Source organism: Thyridium curvatum (assembly GCF_004353045.1).
Source record: "Thyridium curvatum strain D216 chromosome Unknown NODE_31_length_406039_cov_82.875441, whole genome shotgun sequence".
Lineage (NCBI taxonomy): Eukaryota > Fungi > Ascomycota > Sordariomycetes > Thyridiales > Thyridiaceae > Thyridium > Thyridium curvatum.
The window spans coordinates 1-27,825 of NW_022156786.1; the positions used below are offsets into that span (position 1 = coordinate 1).

The window sequence follows — 27,825 nt, forward strand, 5'->3', positions numbered from 1 at the left end:
TAACTGCTGCTAACTGAGCACTGGTTAGCACGCCGTTTCGGGCAGGCGGTGTGTGGTTTTCTGCCGGCCAGTCCTGCGGCCCGTCTGGGGCGGTGCCCCGCGGTAACTGCGGCTGGTTTCGTGACATTACATATCACACTTACAGGACCAGGCTAGTAACTTCTATATCTCCTGCAGCTTCTTGATTCCTTAAGCGTGATCTTTCTTCTCTAGTATTTTTATTGTTGTCTATATAAGGCTGTTTCTAGTTATTAAGGTGAAGTATGTTATAGTAGGTGTTTCCTTTATTTAGAAGCAGAATAGCTAGACATAAAGATTAGAAGCTAAGGTAGTTGAAGTATTTTATCCTTTACGTTCTATAAAGCGGTTCTATAATAGTGGTAGAGATAGAAATCACCTCTATGTCATCATAGAGGATAGTGTCGACTGATTGCTAGAAGTAGCTAGATAGTAGGAATAGCGTAAGAAGGTTATAGTTAAATAAAGAATATCCTGCAGTAAGATTGCTTCTTATATTATATAAAGACAGCCATAAGAAAGGAAAAGGTAGTTATTAGGCCAGCATACTTATACTCTTAGAGCTTACGCCCTAGTGTAGTAGATCTGTTACAGAATCAGCCGCCGCTACCGCGGGACACTGCCCCAAGGGCGGTCAGCACGATAAGATAGGCAGAAACGCACGGACCGCTGGATCACCCTGGAGTACGGTGATCCATCGTGAGGGATCACGACGGGTCACACCGTGATCCAGGTACGGATCACCGTCAGGCTCACCCAGGATCACTCCGTGATCCATCGTGATCCATTGTCTATATATACGGACGTATGTCTACCCTCAGATACCTACCATAGATAGCTCTCCAGTATTCAAAGTATCTCATTCAATAAAGCACCTTTGAGTGAAGCTATCTTAGCTACGATCAAGTCACCCACCATTGCTCAGCAGCGCCCATCACTTACTGCTTACATAAACCCACACGCCTCCGGTCCTACGAAGTAGTCTTACCTCTTGGGATCAAGGATCGTCACAAGATCTAGCTGAACCAGGATATCCCTACCTCTTAGGCTAAAGCTGCTTAGCCTATATTATTTAGATAATTAATAAAGCTTCCTAAAGAAGCTAATAATCTAGATCTCTATTACTTACCTAAAGAGGAACTTACTAGGCTTAAGGCACTATAGTAAATCTATTAATATACATGCTATCTAGCTAAACTTAAAAGGTCTTAGCTTCCTTACTTTAACCCTTAATCAAGGTAAATCATCTATATGTCTTATAGATATAGCTTCCTTATCTCACATCTTCTTATTGGTCGTCTATATAGGTGTTTCTATCTTAGTCTGAGTATATCAGGCGATTAAAGAGCATAGAGCCTTCTTGTTACTATAGTTAAATATTCTGACAGATTTGCTTTCTGCGGCTTTACTGGTGTTAGCTGTCTGTGCTCTAGTTAGTAAGATATAGAGGGACAGACTTTTACTAATCATATAGTATCTAGCAGTTATAGCAAACCAGATCAATATAGTCTGTTTCCTACCCCTTCTGATGTATATAAGCTTACTAATCTAGGCCAGGCGATTCCTATATAGCTTAGAGAAGCTTCTAGTCTAGTAGAAACTAGCTCTTTCTGCTCTAACTCTTAGGCTAAGTCTTAACATTCTAGTATTCACTAGTCTATTTAAAGATCTAAGTTACTATTTTAAACTATAGACTTTACTAATATCTATATTAATTTATCATGCCTAGCTTATAGTTTGTATTATTAGGGTTTTATAGCCTAGTATAAAGATTGTAGCTAGATTACTAACCCTTAAGAACAATGACCTAGCTATATATACTAATATGTACTACTGGCGTCTGTCTTTACTAGTACTATTAGGCGGCTCGGTTATTAGCGTCATTCTAAATATCTAGAACTTTCAGGATGAAAACCAGCTTCTTATAAGTGCCGGCCTAGTGACTAGGACTTCTTCAACTAATCTTCTAGATGTTCTGTCTTTTATCTTATTTTATCAAAACTCTCCTTTAGACCTCTTAGCTCTTAGAGGAGCTAAGCGGCTTATAGAAAGCTGGTTCTTCAGCTGGATCGTCTAGGTTTAAGGAGCCAGGCTGACATAGACTGCACTAGCTATTTATAGAGATGTAAAGTTATTTTAATGGATAGGGCAGAATGATGGATTAAAAATGTCTTGGTTTAATTTTTTATCTATATGTTATTAGTTATGTTATATATATAGTGATGGCTGTAGTTTGGTGGTCTTCAATTTATTTTATCTAACTTAGATAGATGTTATAACCACTGATAGGGCTATTAAGTACCTTAGGCGATAGAACTGGCCTACTGGTTCTATAGGGATGTTCATCTGCCCCTACATCTTATAGGGGTGGCTGCTAGGACGGTTGAGTACATCTACCTAACTTACCCTATATATACCTAGTAGCTTTAACGCTTTATATAATTAGTATGTCTGTATAACTAGTTGACACTAAGATCTTCTATCCTTAATATCCTAAGTATAGTTAGACAGGGCCTTTATAGGCGTACTTAATTATTCCTTAAGATGCTAGTAAATTACGAAAATTAGAAAGAGGTTTTAATATTAAATTATAAATAGAGTAAAAAATAAAAGATCTAGAAGACCTATCAAAAACTAATCTTTACACTTAGTGATATCTATCCTATAATCATAGTCCTATACTTTAATATTAAATATTATAGATATATTATCAGAGTCTGTTTGTCCACTCTCAGGCTTATAAACTAAGATAAGTGACTCAGTGCCTTTAGGGCCTGTTAGTAACTAGGCAAGCAAAACTTTACTATCCTATAAAACTCCTCCCCTATTCTTACTCAGTCCTAATAATTAACCTCAAGCTAGGGCATCTCAGAAAGAGCATCCAGTATATTATATATGACACCGCCATCACACTAGAAGAGGTAATGACTGTAGGCTAGACAAATATATGGTTTCTTTTCATATTATTAGCTAAGCCTATACTATTTCTAGAGCTATATCATACTATTAAGGTTCTTAGGGGAATAGACTAGTACTACTCTATAGTATACTTTAATAGCCTTATATTATTAGTATTTATATACATCAAGCCTGCTTATATTATAGATCTCAATCTTTAGGCTCTAATAAGAAGGTCCTTTAACTTTAAGCTCAACCTAATTATAGATAGTTGCTAGGATGCTAATAAGTCCTCTATTCTATAGCCTGTAGTTAGCTTAGTTTAGATCTAAGGGCTGACTCTCTTTACTTACTCTTAGTATCTCTATGACTACAGCCTTTCTGATCCCTAACTCTCTAAGGAAGGCTAACTTAATGCTTATTATGATGTTTAACCTAAGAGGCACTTACTTAGGCAGGAACCAGTAGCAGTAATAGAGAAGGCAGTAAAGTCTAAGTTAAAATATAATATGCTATTAAGCTTATTAGTTTAAGTTTATAAAGATACAGGCTCTATTTATAATATAAAAGTAGCAGACCCTATTGCCACTGAAATGTGTAGTATTATAAGTGGTCCTAATATAGGCTGAATATTTTCTTAAATACTTTTTCAATAGATAAGGGTCATCTAGCATTAAGCAGGCCTAGCTATAACTTCTATAGGTACTAGCCTTTCTATAGGTCAGTATATAATCCTTATATCATATAGACACTATAATTCTTATCAACTTCCTTTACAACTTAGTATCTATAACATACTAATATATACATAGCTCTTATCTTTAAACCCTTATAGTCCTTAGCTAGCATCATAAGATTAAAGGATCATAAGCTATATGCCTATAGACTATATGTCAAGTCTTAAAGGCGATGTTGACTGAAGCTTAGTGAAGGAGTGAAGTATAAATAAGAACTCAAGACTATTAAGAGTACTAAAAGCTATATAGAATAAAGAAAGAGAAATAGCCGCCTGGATAGACTTATCTCTACTATAGCCACCTAGCTTTACAGGGAAGATCTAAAGAGTTATTACTTACCAGCCTTAGTGCATCTATATTAATGCATTATATAAGGGCAATAGAATATTATATAACAACACCTAAAGGAATAGAGTATTCTAGATCTCTATAAACAAGCTGTATATAAAATACTAGTAGATGGTTATTATCCTTCACTAGATAATACTAAGCAACTAATCACTAGGAATTGCTATATATATATAACACACCTATGCAAGATTAATAAGGTTCTGGCCAGTAAGCTTCTAATAAGTATATACACCCTTATCTCTCTATTATTTAAACTAAATTAATCTGTTTCTAGGATTTCCTAGGGCTATAATGTCTATAGAAGAAGTAAGATCTCACCACATCACACTAGGCATGCTTTCTAGAGATAGATCATCCTAAGGCATTCTTCCAGACCTTACTACACCTCTACTAAGTATAGTTACTAGAGACAGTATTCCTCCTCATACCACATTACTACTTATTTATAGCGGTGATATTACAAGCTCTCTATTAAACAAGCCTCTATAACATAAGGCTCTTAATTATCACTACACTGCTCTACTACTTATTCATCATAACCTAGATCTATTACTATAAATATATAGTCTCTCCTAGGAGAGATTAAAGGAGTTCCTTTAATCTATAGATAAGTTATACCAGTGCATTATCATAAGTCATAAGAGAGTGCAAGAAATATCTATAGAGAGGACTACACCGTCAATATATTGCCTAACCACACTTACACTATCACAACCTTAGGATAATTACATTAAGATCATCCTTAAATACACTATATAGCAGTAAATAGTTAGTGATATCATCTTTAAGATGGTTATATATTCTAGTAAGCATCTTCTAGTATCTAGCTAGGGTTCTATTTTACTAGTCTTAGATATCTTATTAGAGGTTCTCCAGAATATAGTTCAGAATAATAAGTACTAGAAAACTTATAAGAAATAATAGTATATTACATTTAGTCTAGATATATATAATAAGGATATCTTAATAGGATTATAGTTAGTAATAATATCAATAATACTGATTAGATACTTAAGCTAGTTAATCTTCACCTTATAATTTAATATCTATATAAGACAAGCCTCAGAAATCTTAACTATACCATCTAGATCTTTCTTTAGCCAGCCCTTAAAGTAGTCTAGTATATAGTCCTTTATAACATATAATATCATCTCATATTTATTTCTACTCTATTTAAAAGTACAGCCCTCTTCTATAGTAATAGATATTATTCCCTTAATCTCCTTCTAATCTTAATAGTACTTCTAGTTACTTTCATCCTAATCATATATTAGTTAATATCAATCTAAACATACTAAAGATTTTCCTTACTATAATAGTAAAGTCAGAATTTAGCATCAGCCAGTCTATAGTAATTTAATCTCTACTTCTTTATCTTTTGACTTCAAACAAACTTCATTTCATCAGAAGAGGAAGACCAAATGATTATTTCTCACACTCATTATGTTTAGGCATCAGAGAGGAAGTCAGGTTGCGGCGGCAGTGAAGCAGGGTTTTCCGTAGGTCCAATTCAATCTCACCACTGGAGCCGGAGCCGCAAACATGCCCCACCTGCCTGCCTGTCTGCCCGAAACTGTGCGCCCGAAGTGGAGCCTTCCCACGCCATGACATGAAGGCAGAGATCTGCCGCAGCTCCAGCTCTTTCACCAGGAGCATCTTTCGCGTCATCACCTTGTGACCGGACCGGCACGCAACAACAGCGAGGAGCGGTAGGTGAGATATTGCGACCCAAACTCAGGTCATCATCCATCGTGACGTCTTGAAACGAACCCCACTCATCTGGTTGCTTCATTCTTCCAGGTTTACGTCAACGTTCACGCGCCGGGGCTTAAGACGCGATCCATCGCGATGTTGCTCAAGATATCGCGTTCTGCGTTGACTGGGCGCATTGCAGGTGGATGAGTGATGCGTTGCGCGGGCAATCTGTGTGGTGGTAGATTGGCGACCATCACTGACCTCAAAAAAAACCCGATCAAGTGATCGTGGTGGACTGGCCCTTCTCAGGCACGGACTGGCACTCGAATTTCATTCTTGCGCACCATTCGCACATCAACGGTATCCCAAGTGGCTTATCGAAATCAACCATGAGCATCACGCTCCGGGACGGGCTGTGTGCAGCCATGACATATCGGGCCCACGCCAGAAGGGGAGCCCTATTCAGCCAACACGTTTTGTGGGAGGTTCTTCTTCCTTCCTCTTGAACGCGAGACGGACTGCCTGGCGCCTACTAGGATACTGCTCTCTCCTGCCCGGCGTCGTGACAGGCATTCTTTGCGGTTGTGCGCTCAGGCATGGGCTGGAAGGCCCGAGGCCTGTGGTGCATTTTCTTACCAGCTGCAATGAGAGGCTTTTGCGGTTCTCAAAAGCGGCTGGGTTACCGAGATCGAGAGCAAAGGTGCGGAAAAGGCTGGCAAAGTCAAGACCACCGACATTAGTGGGGTTTCCAAGACAAGCACACTTGCCTCCGCAGACCCCCTGGCCCAAAGGGCGTCATTGGGCTCTGTCTGGGAATGCCCTCATGTGTCGACAATCGACCGGTGGCTACCAGATGGGGTATGGGGAACAGGAGAGCAGATACGAAAGTCAAGCCCGCTTTGGCGGGGTTTTCTGGAGGATCATCTTGTGTGTTGCAAGGGTCGATCCAAGGCCCTCATTCTTTGGAACTACGGCGGCTGCCAACAGATTTCGGGGATGCATTGCTACAAACACCACATGTGGCCTTCGATGATGAAATGCAGGTATTTTGACTTACGAATTGGCCCTGCCAGTCGGCGTTGATGAGTTGGCGGCCAGGCCACCTACATGGCATGGTGGACTGTGGGAAGTCACCAACCGCCTATCACGACCTAATTTGACAGGTTGTGCATACAAAGGCCACGGGCCTTTCCAAGGACAAACATGGGGCATGCATCTGCTTTGACAAACACTGGCATGTCGTCTTTGTGTGGATGGAAGGCTGGGGTTGCCTGGAAGGAAGTAAGGCGCGTCTAGGTACTATAGGAGATAGGACCTCTGATTATATAAATCTGCTTGTCTCCCGCCTATCGGGTTTGTCGAATTGCCTGCCGCCGATCCTGGGCTTTTGGAGTGTGCGGCTCTCTGGTGCTTCCATTGTTCTTTAGTGCCCATTGAATTTCGGCGCACCTTGACTTTACCTCCGTCATCACCCTCACCTCACGACCCACCTCCAACCTAGCCTTCTTCAACCCATTCACCAGAGACGCGGCCAGACGAATCGCCCAGTATGGCTGACGACGATTCTTCCGACTTGTCCTCTCTCTCCTCTCTGTCCCCTGTTCCCTCAGAGGACGAGATGGAGGTGCAATTGAAGCCCGAGAAAGGCATTCTCAAGTTCTTCCACAGGGCGCCCAAGGGGGCGACTGCGCCGGCCAGAGAACAGTCACCGCCAGCACCCAAGAGACCTCCCTCCCCGCCCCATGAGTACGTTCTGGCTGACAACCCGGACATTGCTGTACGTATTCCACCCTTTGGCGCGTCGGAAAGGCCATGTAACGCGAAATGTCGCGTGCCAGACCCGTGCAAATGTATTGACCGGCCTTCCTAGTTCATTGTCATGTTTCGCAACCGCTTCAACGACGCTTTCCCCAAGAACCTGGCCAATTTTGGACCGCAAGAACTCGAGCGAGACATTGCAGACTCTGTCCCGGGAGAGCGCGTTGAGCACTTCCTTTGCGCGCTGCTGAAGCTCCTGCTCAACCGCCAGCAGGACGTCAAGTACGCTCCACCGGTCCTTCCCTTCGCCGCACGCTACGAGCTCAAAAAACTGACTCTATCCCTCGCAGGCCTGGCCACTACAATCGCGCTCTGGAGGAGGCTGTGCAGACCAACAAATCGCAATGGGTTACGTCCTGGCAAGAGTCCCCGCTCGCGGGCGGCAAGACCTTTGCCTCTATGACCCCAGTGGAGAGGGTACGTGGAGGAATTCTGGAGACTCTGAAGCTCGCGCGCATGCTAATCCTTGATCACAGCTCACGCTCCTTCGAGCTCTCGTACTCTGGACCCTATCTTCCTGCCGCGCAGTACGCGAGATCATCGATCACGGATATAAGGGCAAACGACAAGAGGACGATTCAAACATTCCGTTGTCGGTTCAGCCCTGGGGTTCGGACAGCGACAAGCGCCGATACTTTTTAATTGAAGGCCAAGATGACACCAACTTCCGAATCTACCGCGAGAGCAACCCTGCGGGATTCACAAGGACATGGTGGAGCGTGGCTGGCTCTATCGACGAACTCAGGGCGCTTACCGAAAAGCTCACCACCGTTGATGGCAGCCCCAAGGCGAAGAAGTTGGCAGCCAAGTTGAACGACGAGATCCCGAGGTTTGAAGCTTCCGAGGAGGTATGCCATCGTCTTGCATCACCCATCCTATGTCTATTCTGCTGACACATATGTAGAAACGGAGGCGCCGAGAATACCGCTTGATGCGCAAGGAGCAGTTCCGGCGTCCCGAGCCTGGCTTTTCGCTGTACGAGGGGAGGACTCGCGGCAAGCGCATGAAGTATACCTACTCTGATGATGAGGATTTCCTGACAGACTCTACCGGATACCGGCGGTCTGCTCGCAACACGCGCAACCACACCCCGGCAGAGCCCTCTGGACCCGTCACAACTGCCAGCGGTAGACAGATCAGGGCTCCAAACCGCCTCACGGCTGAAGATTTGAGCACTGGCGGCCCCAGTGCATCGGCCAGCATCCAAGGTGATGCATACGATGAGGATGTAGATATGGAAGACAGCTCCATGGGCCCTACAGGTCGCCCTCGCCGCAGCGCAGCTGTGAACCACGGTATGAATGGCTGGTCCGTAGCCAAACCGAAAGAGGAGGAGTATGACTCCGAAGCGGAAGATGAAGACAGCGAGCCTGACTTCGGTGACGATGAAGACGAGCACGTCCCCGACGACAGTGACGACGAGGAGGAGGAAGAGTTCGCCGAAGATCGCGATGCCCTTGATGACGAGGATCGCGACCTGGCTGACAGCCCCAAGAGCTTTCTTGTCAAGCTTCCTGTCAAGGCGCGGTATGATGAGGACTCGGGCAGATGGCTCAAGATGCCCACCAAGAGACTGGTACAGAAGTCCCAGTTGGTTGATCAAGACGCTACTGAAGGGTCCGCGAGTGATTCGGGAAGACCTGCAGACACACCGACTCTTGCCTCGGAGCCTGAGCACACGGCCGAGTCGATTTCAGTGGCCGTTAAGCCGGTTGCGCAAACCACCGAGCTTGAGCAGCCAAGTATCACCGCCACGGCGACTGCTCAGGGACCTCAGACCGATGAATCCAAGCCTTCAGCTCCCGGAACGGCGGCTACAGACATGGTCCAACCCGCTCCACAGCCAGACACCCATTCTACATTGGCACAGACACCAGAGCCTGATGGGTCCAAGGTGCCGACAGAGGTGAAACCCGTCACCCCGGCAGACCAGGCAATGACGGAAGCGAAGTCTGCTGCCACTCCCCTGACACCTTCCAGCGGTGCGCCGACCAACCTGGCGTTCAGAAGCCCTGAGAAGCCGCCTCATGTCTCGCAGCCGATCGACGTCGGCGGCAGCAACACCGACTTTTAATGATATTTGCTTATCTCTCGGCGGACACTCCACATGTACAGTTTTTATTTCCCAGATATCATCAATGTCGGGAATATGACTTGGTTTTGCAGAAAAACGGAACATGGTTTTGTTTCTTGGCGTTGGTACGAAAGAAAGACTAGGCAACTCTGGGCTGTGATACTTCTTTATGGTAGAGCCTGGTTCTAGCTGTTGCTTTTTTATCTTGTCACGAGCTAGGGACTGTTATGTAGATCATGGCGAGCATCGAATAGCTATTCTGGACGGATGTATGGCCTGGCCGCGATGTCGGGTACATCTATTATCGCTTCAGTATCGAGGTTGTTTGAACCTGCATGAATGCAACGAATTGGTGTGACCAGTGTCTCCTGGTGCTAATTGCTGTGCTTGTGCGTCTATGTACATGTGTTTGATTCTGCAAAACAAATGCTTCCATTCAGAAGGCTCTCCTCTTTTCCGGGGGTATCGCCCACTTGTTCACGCCGTACCACCATCTCCTCATCTTCGCGCCCACGCTGTTGCCGTGTATCCTGGCGTTCTTGTTCCAGTGCTGCCACCCGCACACCGCCAGGTTGTAGAGCACGCCCTGCATCAGAGGCATCATCATCTGTGTATGTGGCGAGCAAAGTCAGCAAAACGATGAGACGGAAAATCCCCCAGTCAGAGAGACCAATCAATGTAACGGACCTGATCCCGGATCGTGATGAGCGCGACCTTCCACCACGTGTCGGCGTTGGCGATGCTGTGCAGGTAGCTCTGCTCGAAGCGCAGGTCCGGCAGCGGGGGCAGCTGGGCGGAGCGCCTCCGGGGCCGGATGACGCTGTAGGGCACTTCGTCGTCTTCGTCGCCCTCGGCTTCGGCCTCGGTGTCGTCCAGCTCCGAGACGACGTCGTCGAGCTCGTCGAGCTCGTCGAGGCGCACGGGCTCGCGCTTGTCGGCGGCGGTGGGCGGGTTGATGTCGTGCGTCGGGGAGGGGTGGCGGCGGATGTGCGCCGTCTGGACCGTCTCGGCGATCTGGAGGGGGATGTCGGAGGAGGCGGCCATGGCTGGCTGCTGTGCCCGGAGGGAAGACGGGCGCGCGGTGATGATGGGATGTGTGCCCCTTTTGTTTTGAGGCGGGGTAGGATGGGGCCAGCCGGATTGACTGGGTTGGCAAGTCAAGAGTGTGGAAGGGACGCCTGCTTGAGTTACGAGCGTGCTCTCAGAATCGCGACCTGAATACCTAGGTAGCCTGGGATTCTTGTTCCCCGGCCGAAGCTCGGTCCTCACCTCAGGTAGGGGATGACGGAGGTGACCCGCCCGCGCGTGTGGTCCGTGTCCTCTCTCACCTTAGGTACCTCAACTCGATACCTATGGTGTGTGGGACAACTCATTTGTACCTGACAGATGGGTTGAAATAAACAGACAGGCATACAATCTTCTTACAACGAGGGATCTATACCTGACATTGTAACACAGTCATGATTCGCTTAAGCTAACTAGCCATTCACACTTTTCAACAGGGCATTCAGTGCTATGCAGGCAGCAAATAGGGCGGAGGAGAAACCTGATCCTCGAGTCAAGCTGCAGGTTCTATGACTTTGGTACGTGTGAACATATCGTTGTGTGGCCAACAGAGGCCCCGTGTATGCCCGAGGATGTGCGGATAGCCAGTGGATCATTGCCATTGTTTCTCGGCCTGCTTCTTTCGTCCATGGCCACAGGACACAGGACAGACAAATACGGATGTGGAGGATGAATGGACTTGTACAAGTACCCGCACTGAGAGGGGGTACCTGAAAGATGGAGTGTTTCTGGGGCGCACCAGGCACCCAACGTGCCATGGCTCAGGTACCTTCACACCTGTGCGGTTTCTAGCTGGCACAAAAAAACTTGTCAAGCCCTGGTCGCTCCCTAATAAGGTACCTTAAGTTCTTACGTCCCAATGTGGCCCAATTTTCACGCAGCCTGCAACGAAGATTGGATCGTCTTCCCTTGTTTTGAACGAAAAAAAACCCCCTCCGTCACTGCAAGGCACCCCACCAAAACCCAGTTCCCATTTCCCATCTCCCGTAATATAAGTGTTCTCTTTTCTCCCTCATCTTCGTCTCTGCCCTGCTGGTATTCGCAACAAGGATCCCGCACAGGCTCTCTCCCTTCTCTTGAGGAATCCAAGCAATAAAGTTCTCCTTTGCTTAGGAAAGGGTCGCGCGTTTGACAAGAAAAAAAAAAAAAATTAACCCAACATGAGCGACGCACAGGCTAACGAGGCCGAGAAGAACGTGGGTACCCCGCCACCGCTTCCTCTACTCCTGGAAGCCCCATCGCCTTTCACCCCAAGTATGACGAAAACGCAGGCTAACAAAGGGGATTCACTCGTGTCTAGATCGAGATATGGAAGGTCAAGAAGCTCATTAAGCGCCTCGAGGCCGCTCGTGGTAACGGCACGTCCATGATCTCGCTGATCATCCGTATGTCCTCTACTCTCCCCTCTCGGCCGTCGGTCTGTTCGATCCCTGCTAACTTGCCTCTCAGCGCCCAAGGATCAGGTCTCCCGTGCGGCAAAGATGTTGGCCGAAGAATACGTACGTCTTTCGCGTTCCCCTTGTCCCTCGCGCCTCCTTGCGCTCGGCATCCCAAAGTTGTCGCCGACTAACATCAATGCGCGCAGGGTACCGCCTCCAACATCAAGTCGCGTGTCAACCGACAGTCTGTCCTGTCTGCCATTACCTCCACCCAGCAGAGACTCAAGCTGTACAACAAGGTCCCTCCCAATGGCCTCGTCGTCTACTGCGGTGAAATCTTGACCTCGGAAGGCAAGGAGCGAAAGGTCAACATCGATTTCGAGCCCTTCAAGCCCATCAACACCTCGTTGTACCTCTGTGACAACAAGTTCCACACCGAGGCCCTGGCTGAACTTCTCGAGTCCGACCAAAAGTTCGGTTTCATCGTCATGGATGGTAACGGAGCACTGTTTGGCACTCTGAGTGGAAACACCCGAGACATTGTGCACAAGTTCTCGGTCGATTTGCCCAAGAAGCACGGTCGTGGTGGTCAGTCCGCTCTGCGTTTCGCCCGTCTGCGTGAGGAGAAGCGTCACAACTATGTCCGCAAGGTTGCCGAGCTGGCTGTCCAGAACTTTATCACTGCCGACAAGGTCAACGTGGCCGGTATCATTCTCGCCGGTTCTGCCGATTTCAAGAACGACCTCAACGCCTCCGACATGTTCGACAACCGTCTGGCTTCCAAGGTTATCAAGGTTGTCGATGTCTCGTATGGTGGCGAGAACGGCTTCAACCAGGCCATTGAGCTTTCTTCCGAGACTCTTGGAAATGTCAAGTTTATCCAAGAGAAGAAGCTCATCGGCAAGTATTTCGAGGAGATCAGCCAGGACACCGGTCGGGTCTGCTACGGTATCGAGGATACCCTCAAGGCCCTCGAGCTTGGTGCTGTCGAGACTCTGATTGTCTACGAGAACTTGGAGATTACCCGCTGGACTGTTAAGGATAGCAACGGAGCCGAGATTCTCCTCCACACCACCAAGCAACAGGAGTCTGGTCCCCGCGACAAGTTCATGGACAAGGAGACGGGCCAGGAGATGGAGGTTGTCTCCCAGGAATCCTTCCTCGAGTGGATTGCCGAGCATTACAAGGATTTCGGCACCACCCTCGAGTTCGTTTCGGACAAGTCCACCGAGGGCAACCAGTTCGTGAAGGGCTTTGGCGGTATCGGAGGCATTCTCCGGTACAAGGTCAACTTTGAACAGTTGGCTGAAGTTGACGACGATGACGAATACTACGACGATTGACAGCTTGATTCCCTCGTCGGTGACGAGGGACTTCAAGCTCAAGTAAACTCGCCCCATCAGCCATCCGTCGCCTACCAGCCTGTTTCATCGCCGCCGCCGCCACCGGAGCCGCTCTCCAAGAAATCCCCGGTCCAGCGACGGCTGCAGAAAGGCTTCGAAGCGGTGCCGGGCCAAAACTTCCAGCAAGTGGCACGCCCCAGCCCGCTTCGCTCTATGATGACGGCTACTTGAGACTTGAACACGACGGATTCTGAAGTACGTGCCAGCCTCCTTGCGCTCGGTCATGAACGTTCTAGACTCGGATTGGCTCACAATTGAGTAGATCAGGATCCGAACCAAAGTCCTCCCGAGCTGAAGAGCCGGAAGGCGGATCACGCTTCCACTATAGAGCATGATCAAGAATGCATAGATTAGAAGAAAAAGGATTGACCATTGAACTCCCTGTGTGCGATGTGAGGAACAAGCTGACGACGCGCACACAACCGTGATCCTCGGTCGTCGATGATGATGAAAGCGTCTGGTGGTGGATGGAATGATGGATGGATGGATGGATGGATGGATGGGAACTGCGATCAGTATCTTGACAACATGTTGTCCCGTCGCTCGTTAAGACAGGCTTCTTGTTATCCGTAGGCCAGGTCACTCGCTCAGGGGGCCTCATTCAATTGAATTAGGATTGGACGACTTTGGTAATCTCGTCCAAGGAAAGATATGGCTTGCTTTGCTGTGTAATTGCCGCACGACCTCGCCTGGCGACCACTGATGGGAACACCCGTTCTGTTTCAAGACTTGTTCAATGCGATACTTGCAGTGACATTGTGGAACGCGGGAAGATTGAAATGCCTGAAGCCGACTCACTCACGGAAGCGGCTCCGTGATCGCTCTCCCGAGGGGCGGGTCCAAATAGCTCCCGGGCCTAACCTCCATGAAAATCTGTCATGCAACCAATCCCGATCCTGCGAATCTTTCAACGGCTTTCCTATCATATCTCGGCCGGCCGTTACCCCTTCTTCAACGGGGCCAGAGTAAGAAGGAACGGCCTGGATTCGACACCAAGTAGTCATTCCTCTGGATTCACTCATTTTCCAGACCCTGGTTGAGAGACATCCGGCCGGAAGTGGGGGTTTTCCTGGCACCATGGCGGCGCCTCAGACTCAAGACGGGAGCGCTTCGGCGCAGCAAGTTGTGGCCTTCCTAGGTCCCCTGGCGTCATACTCTCACCAGGTATGTCTCATTTGCGATAGCATGCACTATCCTCAGCTTCGCAGAGCTGACAATCACGGCTGGCGGTTGGGGAGGACTAGGCGACCAAGGCCCTCTTTCCAGGTGACGAGTGGAAACTCCAGACGGTGGTCCAGATCAAAGGTATGGTTTATGTTCTTTTCGTCTGTTATACAGGCGGGGGAGTGTTGTGTATATCCCCATGATTCGAAGGGCACGATCGAAGGTTTTTTTCTTTTTTTACATGACATCGTTACTGATACGAAATCCATATATATAAAAGACATCTTTGACGTCGTCCAAGCGGGCGAGGCGGCCTTTGGCGTCGTCCCCTTTGAGAACTCGACGCATGGGCCCGTGACCTTCACGTTGGACTGCCTGGCCGACCGCCAGGGGGCCTACACCGACCTCTGCGTCTGCGGCGAGGTCTACCTCGACGTGCACCACTTCCTCCTCGGCCGGCGCGCGCCTACTACTACTACTGCTACTACTACTACCACTTCAGAGCCGTCAGGAGGCTCAGCGCCGTCGGGACCCTCACAGCAGCAGCAGGCCGGCGCCACCGCCGCGCGGGGCCAGCCCCTGGCGGACCTGTCGCACGTCGAGCGCGTCTACTCGCACCCGCAGGCGTTCGGCCAGACGGCGGCCTTTTTGGGCCGGTACCTCCGGGGCGTGGACGCGATCGACGTGAGCTCGACGAGCCGGGCGGCCGAGGAGGCGGCGCGGGACGGCAGCGGGCGCAGCGCGGCGATCGCGAGCGAGATGGCGGCCGCGGCGAGCGGGCTCGATGTGCTGGCGCGCTGCATCGAGGACAGGGAGGACAACACGACGCGCTTCCTGGTCGTCCGGCGGGGGGAGGCTGCCGGCGAGGAGGTTGGAGAAGAGGAGGGGGAGGCAGGCGGAGGAGGAGGACGCGGGAAGAAGCGGTACAAGACGCTCGTGTCGTTCACGGTGCCGCACAAGAGCCCCGGCGCGCTGGCCGACGTGCTGGACGCGTTCCGCCGCTTCGAGCTGGACCTGACGAGCATCAACAGCCTGCCGAGCCTGATCCGCCCCTTCCAGTACCTCTTCTTTGTCGAGTTCGAGGGCAGCAGGCTGCACGACCCGGACGGCCGGGTCGAGAGCGCGCTGGAGCACGTCGGCAAGGTCTCGCAGGGGTGGAGGTGGTTGGGCAGCTGGGAGAACCAGAGAGACGGTGATAAGTAGAGGGAATGAATGTGTTTGGTTCATGTGGCTACATTGGCAGGGCAAAAAAAAAAAGGCAACAGCCCTTTCGCGAGAGCAAAGGATGTCTTTCGCGGACTGTGTCACGGCTTAAGTTGACGGCATCGATTCACACATATGTGTTCTCGAGTGGTTGATGCTTGAAACAATTCAGGTTTTGATATATGGCCTCTACCAAGCTCTCGAGACTGTGGTGTTCCCATAATGATCTGTGATCCCAGTTAGAGGCAGTATCAAACAGATTATCATCCGAAGGATTGAACTGAGTAAGGATGACTGCGACTGGTTTGGTATGTCAAACCAATGAAGCTGGTCGAGATCTATGGAAAGGCCAATTCCACCGACCCTTTTAGGAATGAACAAGAATGGCCATTCAACGGCTGACAAGGATTGATGACCCAGAGGTCTCAGTGTTCAATATTCAGTGCGTAAAATTGTATTCTCGTTCGTCTGTCTCCGGGAGAAACATCTCAGTCCCACAGTGCTTCATAAATGGATTCTGCGCGGCCCAGCTTCCCTCGGCTTTCCTATCGAGATTTTATATGCCCAGTCCCCAAATTGATTGATAGAAAGTGCCTGAATTCTATGAAAAATAAGTAGAATAGCCATTAAAGGGATATGGTAGCATATCCTCAATCGTGTCGTATGACAATCGTGGTTGGAAGCTGTTCAAGATTGTGAGGCTCACAGGGGCGGCGATCCACTAATGATAGAGCGTGCGGTTCTTTTCTCTACTGGAGCAACCAGTTCGTCACTTACACCACCAAACTATCCACCCATTGCATTGATCTTCTCAACATCTAGCAGGTAGACATAGACCACCAGCTCACGCCATGAAACTCGCCTCAACATTGAGACCAGTCTGGTCAAGACTGCACCACAGCACCGCACACCCAGCGCCACCAAAGATACAACATACTCGGCCTTCCTCAGCATCATCACAGTCATCATCCCAGCAAGGAGGACCCAGCACATCGCCGTCGACTCCTCCAGACGCAGACATAGACATCGCAGCCGTCCGGTCCGAGATGCTCTCCCGCCCCCGCAAGGCGATCCACGACGTCCTCTCCCCCATGCCCTCGCACCTCCTCAGCATCTCCCTGGCCGACTTCCTCCCGGGGCCCTGCCTCCCAGCCCACTTCCCCTACGCGGCCTTCGCCTCCCACCCCCCGTCCTCGTCCTCATCCTCATCCTCATCCGCATCCGCATCCGCATCACTCTCCAACCCGCGCCTCCCGCCGCTGGACGGCAGCCCGCTGCCCCAGGGCCACCACCTCGTCTACTTCCCGCTGCACCTCCCGCCCTCGGCCCTGTGCCCGGACGGCACCGACCCGGCGCACCTGCCGCCCCTCCCCGCGCACACGCGGCGCATGTGGGCCGGCGGCAGCGTCTCCTTTGCGCCCGACCGGTGGCGGGACGAGCTGCGCCTGGGTGGTGGTGCCGGCGGCATTATCCGGCGCGCGGTCTGCGTCGAGGGCATCGGCGACGTGAGCCTGCGGGGCGGCGGGGACAAGGACAAGGTGTTTGTCGACCTCTGGAGGCGGTACGGCGCCCTCCCCGCCGAGATCGGCGGCGGCGAGGGCGGCGGCGGCGTCGTGCCCGAGGAAGTGCTCGACCGCATCGTGGCCAGCCCGGCGATCGAGGAGCGGCGGACCTTGGTCTTTATGAGGGAGGACAAGAAGAAGGACGCTGCCGCCGGGGAGCCGTCTTCAGGCAGGGTAGTCAAGGGTGAGTTTTGCATGGACTGCACTAAATGCGGTTCCCTAGACAGACAGAGACAGAGACAAAACTAAACGACAGGGATATTACAGCACCATACACACCGACGTCGACGCTGGAGCTGCTCCCCAGCCAGACGCTGCTGTTCCACTTCTCCGCCCTGTCCTACAACGCCCACGGCATCCACCTGGACACGCAGTACGCCCGCGACGTCGAGGGCCACCGCGGACTGCTCGTCCAGGGGCCCCTGACGCTGGTCCTCATGTTCTCCGCCCTGCGGCGGGAGCTGGGCGGCAGGGAAGCCGTCCGGGAGATCGAGTACCGGAACCTTGCGCCCCTGTACTGCGGCGAGAAGATGCGGGTGTGCGTCCGGCCCAACGACAAGAAGGGTGCCGCCGCTGGGGACGGGGCTCAGAAGTGGGATGTCTGGATCGAAGGGCCCGATGGCGGCCTGGCTGTCAAGGGTGTTGCTACGTCTGAGCCGGGCGTCTGACTGATGGGGACGAAACTGGATGCAAGATCTGTTCAAACACGCGATATAGATACGATTTGTACGTACCATGATACCCAGGAGCACAAGAGCATTTAAAGCTGTGCTTAGCATAGCAAGGAGCAGGCATTTCACAAGGCTTTCATTCAGAGGATGATATGACGGGAAACTGCAACATTCCATGAAAGTCCAGATTCTATTGGGTATCTCTATGAAAACAGCAGCACACCAAAGGAAACACTATACTAGAATATCCGTATCCACCATGGGCCTGGCCAATCGACAAAAGAGAGAGAGAAGAAAAGAGCGATAAAGCTTGCTTGCTTTCTTCCATCTCTGTTCCCAAGCCCTTCCTTTTTTCGCCATATACATGAGAGTAGAATTATATATGAGAGAGATAATGACCGGTTCGAGGTATCCAACATGAGAAAAAAAAAATGAAAAGACTGTGATAATAATGATGATGATGATGATGATGATGATGACCGTAACGCAATAAAGCCCAGACGTTCGAAGAAACTAGACCGTCTGCTCCGCAGCAGCAGCAGACGACGACGGCGTAAGCTTGAACTGGCTCCAGAGCCGGTCCAGCGCCGACGTCGGCATGTCGATGATGGGCGGCTCCGCCCCTCCCTCCTGCACGACGGCATCCTCCGCCAGCAGCGACGACTTGGGGCTGTCGAGCTGGTGCTCGAGCTCGGGCGTCGGCGGCGACCGGGAAGCAGACCCGGACCCGGACCCGGACTCCGAGGGGGCATGGCTCGCCGGCCCCGGGGACGCCGTCTCCGACGACAGGCTGTGCAGCGCCTCGTCGGTGTGCTCGACGCGATAGAGAGCCTCGGCGATAGTGCCCAGCCCCACGACCGACGCCGACCGCACCGTCTTGCGCGGCGCGGCCGCCGAGGCCCGGGCCTCGGCCGCGTCCGTCGGCGTCGCGCTGGCGGGCGCCTCGAGCAGCAGCGCCGGCCAGCCGCGGCTCGGCCCCGTCTCGCGCGACTCGTCGTGGTTGAGGAAGCAGCCCGAACGCGCCTCGGCCGCGGCCCGGTTGCGCTCGAGGTGCCCGCGCAGCTCGAGCACGCCGCGCCGGATCTCGCTCTTGAACAGCGCCTTTTGCTCCTCGAGCCCGAAGGGTCGGAAGCTGCCGCTGCCGCTGCCGCTGCCGCCGCCGCCGCCGCTCGAGGCGGAACTGGAGCCGGAGCCGGGGCCGCCGTTGGAGGAGGAGACGTCCTTGATGCAGCGACGGAGCAGCTGCTGCTGCTCGTCGGCGCCAAATGGGAAGTCGACGATCGAGTCGTTCTGTCTGAGGCTCTCGACCAGGTAGCGCATGCTCGTGAGGTTGAAGTTATTGTCCTCGCAGTCGAGGGACAGCAGCGCCGAGTTCTGCGTGATGACCCACCCGAGGATGCCGATGTCGTCGTTGAGGTTCTGGTTCCGGAGGCGCAGGTGGGTGATGGTCTTGTTGGCCGCGAGGCCGCGCAGGCAGCGGCTGAAGCCCTTGCCGAGCTGGCCCTCGTCGAGCTTGCCGCTGAAGCCGGAGATGTCGAGGTAGCGGATCGACTCGTTCCTCTCGAACAGCTGCGCGAGCGCCTCGCAGGTCTCGGCGCTGCACGTTCCGTCTGGCTTCGGCGTGGGTGCAGTGCCGGCCAGACTCAGGAATCGGATATGCTTGTTCATCGCCAGGGCCTTGATGAGCTGGATGTAGCTCGCATCCTCCCTGAACTCGACCATGTCCATATGCAGCCCGAATTGCCCTTTCCAGCAAAGACCGATGCTGCGAGCCAGGTGATCGATGCCATCCTCTAGCGGATTCTCATTGAGGCATAGATGCACGTTGTAAAGGCCAGTCATGGCGCTAAAGAGTCTCCCCGCGTCGTATCCGGAGATCCTGCAATCGTTTAGTATCAAAGAGCCGAGGGCGGGTGTATCATGCGGCCCGCTCCATGCAGCTCCTTCTGCGGCGAGATGCAGTAGATATCTCTCCAAAGCCGAAATAGACTCCTCATTCATCTTGAAATGAGAAAGGTTCAGCTCTTCGAGGTAGATAAGGCGTACTAAGGCCTCGAATGAGACGAGCGGACCTTCGATAGTGCCCATAAGACTTCCCGAGACGTTCAAGCTCCTCAGATCGTATGCACATTCCATGAATTCGGAGATCAAGAACGCATTCACACGGCCCAGATTGCCAGAGATGTCTAGATCTTGCAGTGTGGCCCCGGTGTAAGGCAGGGTCTCGAGTAGATTTCGCAAGGACTGGTCCGACAGACCGCAATTGGAGACGTTCAAGACTTCGAGGTTGATCCCGGGCCGTGTAGCCACAAGCTCGGGGCCGTCGTCAATAATCGTAGGGGTCAGGGCATCCACGATCCGGATTACATCCTCGCGGCTGAGAGCGCACCCGCTGAGGATGAGCCGATTGCATCGGGTAAGGCCCGTCTCGAGGAGGTTCAGTATGGCAGTCAGGAATTGAACACCTTGTTCCGTGTGCCCGGCGATGTCCCTGTCCACGGGATAGCTCCGCAGGGAATTAGTAAAGTCGATTTGTCGGATAACCTTGGTGCCAAATGCGAGAGCGTGGAACTCCTGGTGCAGCACCGAACCGCGTTGCACCTCCCAGCGCTCGTCTTCGGTCAAGCTGAGGCCTGTCGGAGGTTTATTAGCATACATAATTTCACCGGACTGGGCCTTGTATAACTCACAATTGCGATCCATGTACGCAATGTTGCCTCTCCGAACCACCTCATGCCTGCCCCACAGTTCGCTCAGGTCGACGTCACGGAATGACAGTGCGGTGAAGTAATCGTTATATCGCAAGGCGCGGAGCACTGCCAGAAGTTGCAGGGCAGAGTAGTGACCGCCCGTTCGCGACGGAAGCAATCGAAATTCCGGGGCAATGGCAGCTTTCCAGTTGATCTCCCATTCCACCGGCCCGCATTTGTATGCCGCCATGTACGCGGCGAGAGTCCTCTGGAATCCACCGTAATCTTCGCCGGCAACGGGCTGCTGGGGATTCTTCATGTGGACGACCTGGAAAGTCTCTAGAGTCTGCCAGACAGGCGGCCAAGCAGGCCGGAGGTATCGGTCGGCCTTCATCAGGGTGAGAATGATTTGCTTGTAGTATCGGCTGGCTAGTTCTAGCACTATCACGGGCTTGAAGGGATCACTGTGTATAGATTAGCTTGCGAATCCATTTGATTAGGGAAATTGCGACGAGCTTACCGGAACCGCATCACGAAGCGCTCTTCATGTGGGAACCAATGACCCTGGAAGGTTTCGAGAGTTACGAGCCCATAGCGCTCATATTTGATCTCGGGCGCACCCTCTTGCAGCAGCGAACCCTTGGAAATCTCAATCAAGAAGCAGAGGTTGACACCAATGGCAAAATAGTAAGATGGCCCATCCGGGCCCTTCTTGGACCTGTCGTCAGATTTGATGCTGCTGCCGTCCTTCGAGGGCGTTGTCCGGTAGGCGACTGGAAATACCTCGGGGTGGCAGTTGGGGTGCTCCGGTTCTTCGGAGATGATGATCTTCTTGATGCGTTCCTCGACTTCCATAGATACACGCGAGACATCTGGTGGGTCTCGGCCCTTTGTTCTGATCTGTCGATGAATGCAATCCATCTGCTCTTGCCTCTCCTTGGGAAGACTGAAGAAAAATTGTGCGGTGCGAAAGGATATAGACGGGAAGGGAGACCTCCACCATAGCTCCATGCCAAACGATGGCCGTGGACTTTCTGCGTAGAAGACTGCGACGAGTTCGTGAATCGGGATGACTTGGAGAGGCTCAGGCATAGGTGGGTATGAGTTCCTAGGCGCCTCAGCTGCCTGCTGCGGAAAAGCAGCCAGGAAGTCGGTTTTGCTCTTGAGGACGACAATGAAGTCGGTCGTTATCACCAGATAGCCCGTCTTGTTCCTCAGAAACTGCGTGTCCGGTTCGAGCGCGGCGTGGCTCTCTACGGCCTGCGACCTCCAGTCGATGCTGGCCGTCGAGCTGCCGCTGACGGTGGTGGAAGCTCGGGAGATCCGCCCATGTTCTTCGGAGGTGACAGACCCGCGGCGGCTCGTCAGGTCGATCGTGGAAGCTCGCGAGTGCGACTTGGAGAGCAGCCTTCGTGGCTGCGGCGACGAGGGCGCATGGCCGGCCGACCTCGGGCTCTGGGTGTTGGAGCCCCGGCTCAGCGACCGGATGGCCCGCGGAACCATGGCCTGGAAGAAATCGCCCTTGCTGCTCTCGATGGAGCTGGCCGGCGAACTGGTGGCAGGGCTCGAGATGCGGGTGTCGAGCTTGGGAAGACTGGGGTCCGAGGCCGTAGCCGGCGCACTTGGGCGCTTCTTGAGTATTCTGTCCATGCTGTTTTATCCCATGACCGCCGCAGAGCTCAGAGTCAAGCTGTGGAATGCACGGTTGGCCGGGAAAGGTAGCCGGGGAGAAGGGAAGCCAAAATGGACAGCGTTCGCTTGCGCTGTCGGCAGGTCTGAGACACGGGTCTGGGTATCGACTCAGGGCCCTTTCACCAGCAGAGTTGCGGGGCAGCCGTCCGAGGCACGGCACACAAGCTGGCCGATCCAAACCCTATTCCCGACACACACGGCGGAAAAAGAGTTTCGTCCTGACTAAGGAAAATCTCATGAGAGTGGCTGGGTGGTGTGGTTGCCCGACAGAGAGTCTCTTGATAGCTGGCGATAACAGCTGTAATAGCAACGTGCCCGTTGTAAGTGCGACTCGTACCCGTCGACGGGTCCCGCAGCAGCTTCTGCCCTATGCTAAAATGAATGGGTCGACCTTGGGCGTGGAAATGGATGGAAAGGCAAGTGAATGCTTCCAACTCGTAAGAGAGAAAAGGAATCGTTTCGGGTTCCTGACCACGCAAGACAGACTGGGCCGACCGTGACGACGTGGGCGTGCGTGCAGCCCAGGATACCTCCCTGATACCTCGTATTGGATCAGGTACACCACCACATTGATTGGCTAGCGCGGAGCCAGTTGGAGGTGCTTGGAGGCAAAGGTTGGAGGAAAGGCACAGGCTTGATGAGACCTGCTGTCGCCTGTTCTCCTGTCTAACGAATGTGGGCGAGGAGTCTCGTGCTTTTTGGAGGAAGGGAGGAGAGCTAAGACGAGGAGGAGCAGGAGAAAGAAGAGGAGTAATTAGAGGGATCAAGAGGAGGTAGAAATCACAAGCATTGGCAAGCAAGACAGGGAATCCGTGGATGGATGGTTCGGGCTCGGACATGCAAGCCAGACACACACACACACACACACCTCCACGCAACGCCTCTAGCCCAAGACTGCCTGGATCCAAACTCTCTCTTTTGTCGGGCAAAGTTGGCCTGAAGATGGGTGAAGTGAGAATGGAAAATTCAATAAGATGGAGAGATTCCCGCTGCTGGACAACCCTCACTTGCTGGTCCTTGGGTTCTTGCGTCTTTTCCGGTCTTTGATGGCACTCGATGGCATCGAAGACAATGTTCCTGATCCCCGCCCTGCAGCTGCCTTAGTAGCGTCACGGTGGGGAGCTGGATGTTGCTCTAGCGGGCACTTGTGGGCTGGCAAAAGTTGGGCCTTGGCCGGGCCTTGGAAGGAGGAGCGATGATGTTATCATCCTGTTTTCTCAGCCCAGCATTGTCCAATGGCGTCGCCGTGCGGGGACAGGCTGGCTGACCGGGTGCTTTTGCTCCAATCCAATCGAATCCTCAAGACGCACAACGCACGCATACTTGGTGCACCTCGCAGGGAAGGCCATCCTGGTTCAGTACCTTGTTATCTGCAGATTTACGGTCGTGCAAGAAGCAGCACTGCACGCAGGCCTTACTTTCACTTTCGTACACGTAACTTGGCTCGCTGCATGCATGCACGCGCGGGAAATCATGATCGCATGTTCCTAAGCAGCCCGGGTCGCCGAAGAGACGACTCGTTCTTGGTCTTGATTGCCACTATTCGACTTTCGCCCAGGACCCAGTGCCCCAGCCCGTGTGAAGTAAGAAGGGAAAAAAAAAACTCAAACCATCAAGACTCTTGAGAAGTGAGGCCGGGAACAGGCCGGACGCCAGCGAGGGAACCATGATCGACTTGGCAGCTTGTCGCCCACTCTTGCGGGGTCGGCACTGAATCGAGATGCGATAACAGAAAAAGGCTGTCTGGTGTGTCTCCAATTTTCCGTCAGAGGCTTATCATGATTTCCCATGGAAAGAAGCGGGAACGCCGTCAGGCTATTGAAGTGCTGGCCGTTAGCCGTGAGGCCGTGTCCGTCCTTGCATCTTAGCTCAGAATGACGACGCGCTTGTCCGTTTTTTTGATTAATTGCCCATCCTGTCCTGACATGGGAATGCTTTGGACTGAGCTGCGGATTGCCATTGCATATGCAGTCATAGACTTGTCTATCGCAATTAAGAGCTGGCGGGATATCACAGACCTTGCACAGACTCAGCGACCACACGGCGACGTAATGTCGGCACCACCAGTTGGAACATTGTCCCACCACGGCCAGGGGCACATGCTGGGCATGCTGGGGTTGCCAGACAGAGTCTGGAGTGTGGAATGGAGATGCTCGATCCGACTCGATCTCGTGCCCCCCCACCCACTCTCAGTCGCTGTTGCGGATAGCAACAGAGATCGACAGACCAATTGTCTGGGGATAAGTGGTAGGAGCCTGCCTTGGGCGTGCTAATCAAGGCTGGCAAGGCAAGCAGCTGAACGACCTGGACGATCTGAACGACCCTCTTCACCAAGGCCACGATTCTGCAATACCACCTCAAGGGTCCCGTCCCCTTTGCCTCGCAAAGCCCAATGGCGCCGCTTTTCGGCGGGAGTGGGAGCGGGAGCGGAAGCGGAGTTCGCCCATCCCAAGCCCTGATTATGACTGGACTTGGACGACTCGACACGAAAAAGCTCCATGCAGTCCTTCTCTCACCGGTGCAAGATCCGGGGAGCCTGGACCGGAGAGGACCGCTGAACAGGAATCATGGGGCCAACGTGGACGGCTATCTTCCTCAACGTGGCTCCCGCGTCTGGTGCATGCAGAGCGGTCAAGCCGGATCCGCAATGCAGCTGTGCAAGGCCAGCGCTGTCACCTAGCTACCGCCGAAGCTTGCAGCAGCCGGTGTGGACAGCACAGCAAGGAGCTACAGTTAAGGTAGGGACCGGAGAGACCAGACCCAGCCGTCCAGCTTTGCTGGGTGTGTCGCTCCGGGACGCCGATAAAGGCTCGGGACCAAGCTCACCAATGGGTTCTTTCATTGGCAAGACGCATGGGACTGCAGTCCCGCTGGCCATGATCCGGGCAAGCTGAAGCCAAGCACGACGGGTTTTGCAGCGCTAGTAAAGATGCCTTAGCTTGGGCAACCGGAGCTGTGCGAGCGGTAGCTCTCGGGGAGGGGGCTCCACTAGAGCCTGTTTCAACTGCGTTGCCGCTCGTTCGTTTCGAAACGATGCCGCGTGACTAATCCTGCATCGTTACTTTACGGAGCACACCAAATCAGCACATCAAACAAATCATGAACAGTGTTCAATCATCTGGCATGATCACACGTGAAAAGGAAACAACTCTCCGACCCATCACTCCGGAATAACCTCATGGCACGTGGGGTCCCAACTGCCCTCATGCCCCAAGGTTGATCAGTGGGGAGATATCTGGACCTGGACATGCAGGTGGTAGCGTGAGCTTGCGTGAGGCTCTGTCGCTCCCAGTCCCCGTCGACTACTCCGTATGAGCGTGCAAAAAGCCAGTCGATGATGTCGATGCAATTTCCAAAATCCTCGGCGACTCTGTCGGACAGGCCTCGCGAGACAGGCCCGGCCCAATGGATCGACAGTCTAGATGACTTCACCACTCAGTCCGGGCCGTCCATCCTCATATTTGCCCCAACCGCCTTTTGGCTCGGCGATCACACCGTGATAGCCACAAGAACAACCCCAAGAGCCGCCGCCCGCCGCCCAATGCCTGGAAACGCCTCATGAATTCACACAAACTTGCCCGAAAACATCAGGCAGACTCCGTATCTATTTCCGAAAGGACGCGGGCGCCAATGCCCACGAGCTCCCTTCTGCATGGCGCATGGATGCCAGGGCAAGGCGCACCGGCTGGTGGTGCTGGGGTTTTGAAACGTGCCGAGTTTCAACACCCGGTTGCACGATGCGAGGGCCTCTTTGATCTCCATCAAGCGTAACCGAGCTGACGAAAGGGCATAACCACCAAACGAATCACATGGCTTCACAATAAGGCATTTTTGGTTGTTGATTGATTACCTGCCCAGCGCGTAAGCGGTGAGTGCTGCCAGCCTGCCACCGAGCCTTCGTCGACGCGCGACTTGGCATCAGAGGGTGGAGAGCCAACAGAGCAGAGTTTTCTTCCTGTCTTTTGATGATCTGTTGCAGATTCAGACACCATGACGTTGACTTATTCGGGAGTCCGCCGTATCCAGTGCCTCGGTACGACACTACAAGTACGAGGTAGGCTTGCTTTCTAAGTCTCTTCTCATGAAAGGCTAGCAGATAGCTATGCCGCGTAAATCCCAACGTAGGACGTTTCACGAAGGACTAGAATGCCCCATGTTGCCAATTTTGGGGAAATGCTAGTTTGGCAACTCTCAATCCTTCTCTCATCATGGACGATGCTGCGTTTCCTGGCGTCTTCTAGCGGTGTTCTTCGTCGAGCCGAGGATGCAAGGGATCCAGAGAAACGCCCGCCCGGAGCCACATAGGACTCTCCGTCGGCTCAGCTGGCTGTAGGAGAGGAAGGTCTTCTGCAGGTCAGTTCGCCACCTGACGATCAGTCGGTGTTGGCTGCTGAGGCGGGCGCCCTCTTTTGGGGTGGCGGACCGTTCTTGGCTGACTGCTGGTTCCATTTCTTTGTTTCGAAACCGCCTCTCGGCCCCCTCCCAATGGCGGTTTCGTCTGATCACCCATGTGAACCGCCTGTGGACGCGCAACGATGGACGATCCAAAATAGGGGATGGCCACCATGTTACGGCGTCCCATCACAACATCTAAATAGACATGGAGGCACGCACTGTAGGCGCCCGGAGGAGACGGGATTCACGAGGCAGCAGCAATTGTGGGCGCGCGACGCATAAGACGTTATTTCCGATTCCTCAAAGCACTACCCTACCAACATGGCCACATGGCAGGGTACCTAGTAAGGGCCCGAAGGGGGAATGGCGCATGAGATAAGCAGAGAGATCTCTGAACAGCGCGCGAAGAGAAACATGGCAGACAGGGCCGGTGCCAGTCAGAGAGGCTCGTGCACGACCCCTGGCAAGTTTCACCAGCAGCCAAGGTTGCCGCCGGGTCTTTGGAAAGACAGGGGTCTGGTTGGCCCTGGTGGCATGGGATGGATGGAGACGGATGGGCCCCAGAGTGCTGGTGAGACGGCGCCAGTCGACCTGATCGAGGTACACATGGATAGATGGAGAGAGAGATACCGGGACACGACCTGGGCAAATGGCGATGGATTAACAGCACGATGACCGGCGCACTGCAGAGTTGAGGGCTGTCGAGGTGAGGCGCCTGTTAAGAAATAAACCGAGCCACCCGTCGCCCGCCTGTCCCTCTCCCACGACGGACAATTCTTCCAAATTGAGCCTTGGTAGAGAGAGTAGTGAACTTGGGCTTCGTACATCTTGTCATCAGTTAGTTTGTCGTCGCCGTCGCTGTCGTCGTCCGCCATCGACCCAGAAGTCATGCCTTGTCCCCCGGTCTGCGTCCCTGCGTGATCCCATCCTGAGCCGTTTCTGTTGTTTTGCTCCTCGCCGTCAGACCCCCCGAGGCTCTATCTCTCAAACATTTTGTTTTTCCACACGCA

At 52.6% G+C, this 27,825-nt stretch overlaps 6 protein-coding genes across 6 annotated transcripts; 3 read left to right on the plus strand and 3 right to left on the minus strand.

The window, feature by feature from the left end:
- Positions 1 to 7,248: 7,248 nt before the first annotated feature.
- E0L32_005704 (uncharacterized protein) lies at positions 7,249 to 9,591 on the plus strand (the record flags this gene model as incomplete). The annotated part of the gene is made up of 5 exons (XM_031140255.1): positions 7,249 to 7,476; positions 7,570 to 7,739; positions 7,808 to 7,934; positions 7,994 to 8,365; positions 8,422 to 9,591. The coding sequence occupies 5 exons, from the start codon at positions 7,249 to 7,251 to the stop codon at positions 9,589 to 9,591; spliced, it is 2,067 nt and encodes a 688-aa protein (XP_030995471.1).
- A 436-nt stretch (positions 9,592 to 10,027) lies between these two features.
- On the minus strand, positions 10,028 to 10,635 carry E0L32_005705 (uncharacterized protein; the record flags this gene model as incomplete). Its single annotated transcript, XM_031140256.1, has 2 exons — positions 10,028 to 10,198; positions 10,279 to 10,635. The coding sequence occupies 2 exons, from the start codon at positions 10,633 to 10,635 to the stop codon at positions 10,028 to 10,030; spliced, it is 528 nt and encodes a 175-aa protein (XP_030995472.1).
- A 1,181-nt stretch (positions 10,636 to 11,816) lies between these two features.
- On the plus strand, positions 11,817 to 13,378 carry E0L32_005706 (uncharacterized protein; the record flags this gene model as incomplete). The annotated part of the gene is made up of 4 exons (XM_031140258.1): positions 11,817 to 11,852; positions 11,957 to 12,041; positions 12,106 to 12,155; positions 12,242 to 13,378. The coding sequence occupies 4 exons, from the start codon at positions 11,817 to 11,819 to the stop codon at positions 13,376 to 13,378; spliced, it is 1,308 nt and encodes a 435-aa protein (XP_030995473.1).
- A 1,758-nt stretch (positions 13,379 to 15,136) lies between these two features.
- Positions 15,137 to 15,829, minus strand: E0L32_005707 (uncharacterized protein; the record flags this gene model as incomplete). Its single annotated transcript, XM_031140259.1, has 1 exon — positions 15,137 to 15,829. One exon carries the CDS (start codon positions 15,827 to 15,829, stop codon positions 15,137 to 15,139), a length of 693 nt encoding a protein of 230 aa, XP_030995474.1.
- An 827-nt stretch (positions 15,830 to 16,656) lies between these two features.
- Positions 16,657 to 18,035, plus strand: E0L32_005708 (uncharacterized protein; the record flags this gene model as incomplete). Its single annotated transcript, XM_031140260.1, has 2 exons — positions 16,657 to 17,551; positions 17,605 to 18,035. The coding sequence occupies 2 exons, from the start codon at positions 16,657 to 16,659 to the stop codon at positions 18,033 to 18,035; spliced, it is 1,326 nt and encodes a 441-aa protein (XP_030995475.1).
- A 516-nt stretch (positions 18,036 to 18,551) lies between these two features.
- Positions 18,552 to 22,378, minus strand: E0L32_005709 (uncharacterized protein; the record flags this gene model as incomplete). The annotated part of the gene is made up of 3 exons (XM_031140261.1): positions 18,552 to 20,671; positions 20,729 to 21,192; positions 21,249 to 22,378. The coding sequence occupies 3 exons, from the start codon at positions 22,376 to 22,378 to the stop codon at positions 18,552 to 18,554; spliced, it is 3,714 nt and encodes a 1,237-aa protein (XP_030995476.1).
- Between the last annotated feature and the right edge of the window lie 5,447 nt (positions 22,379 to 27,825).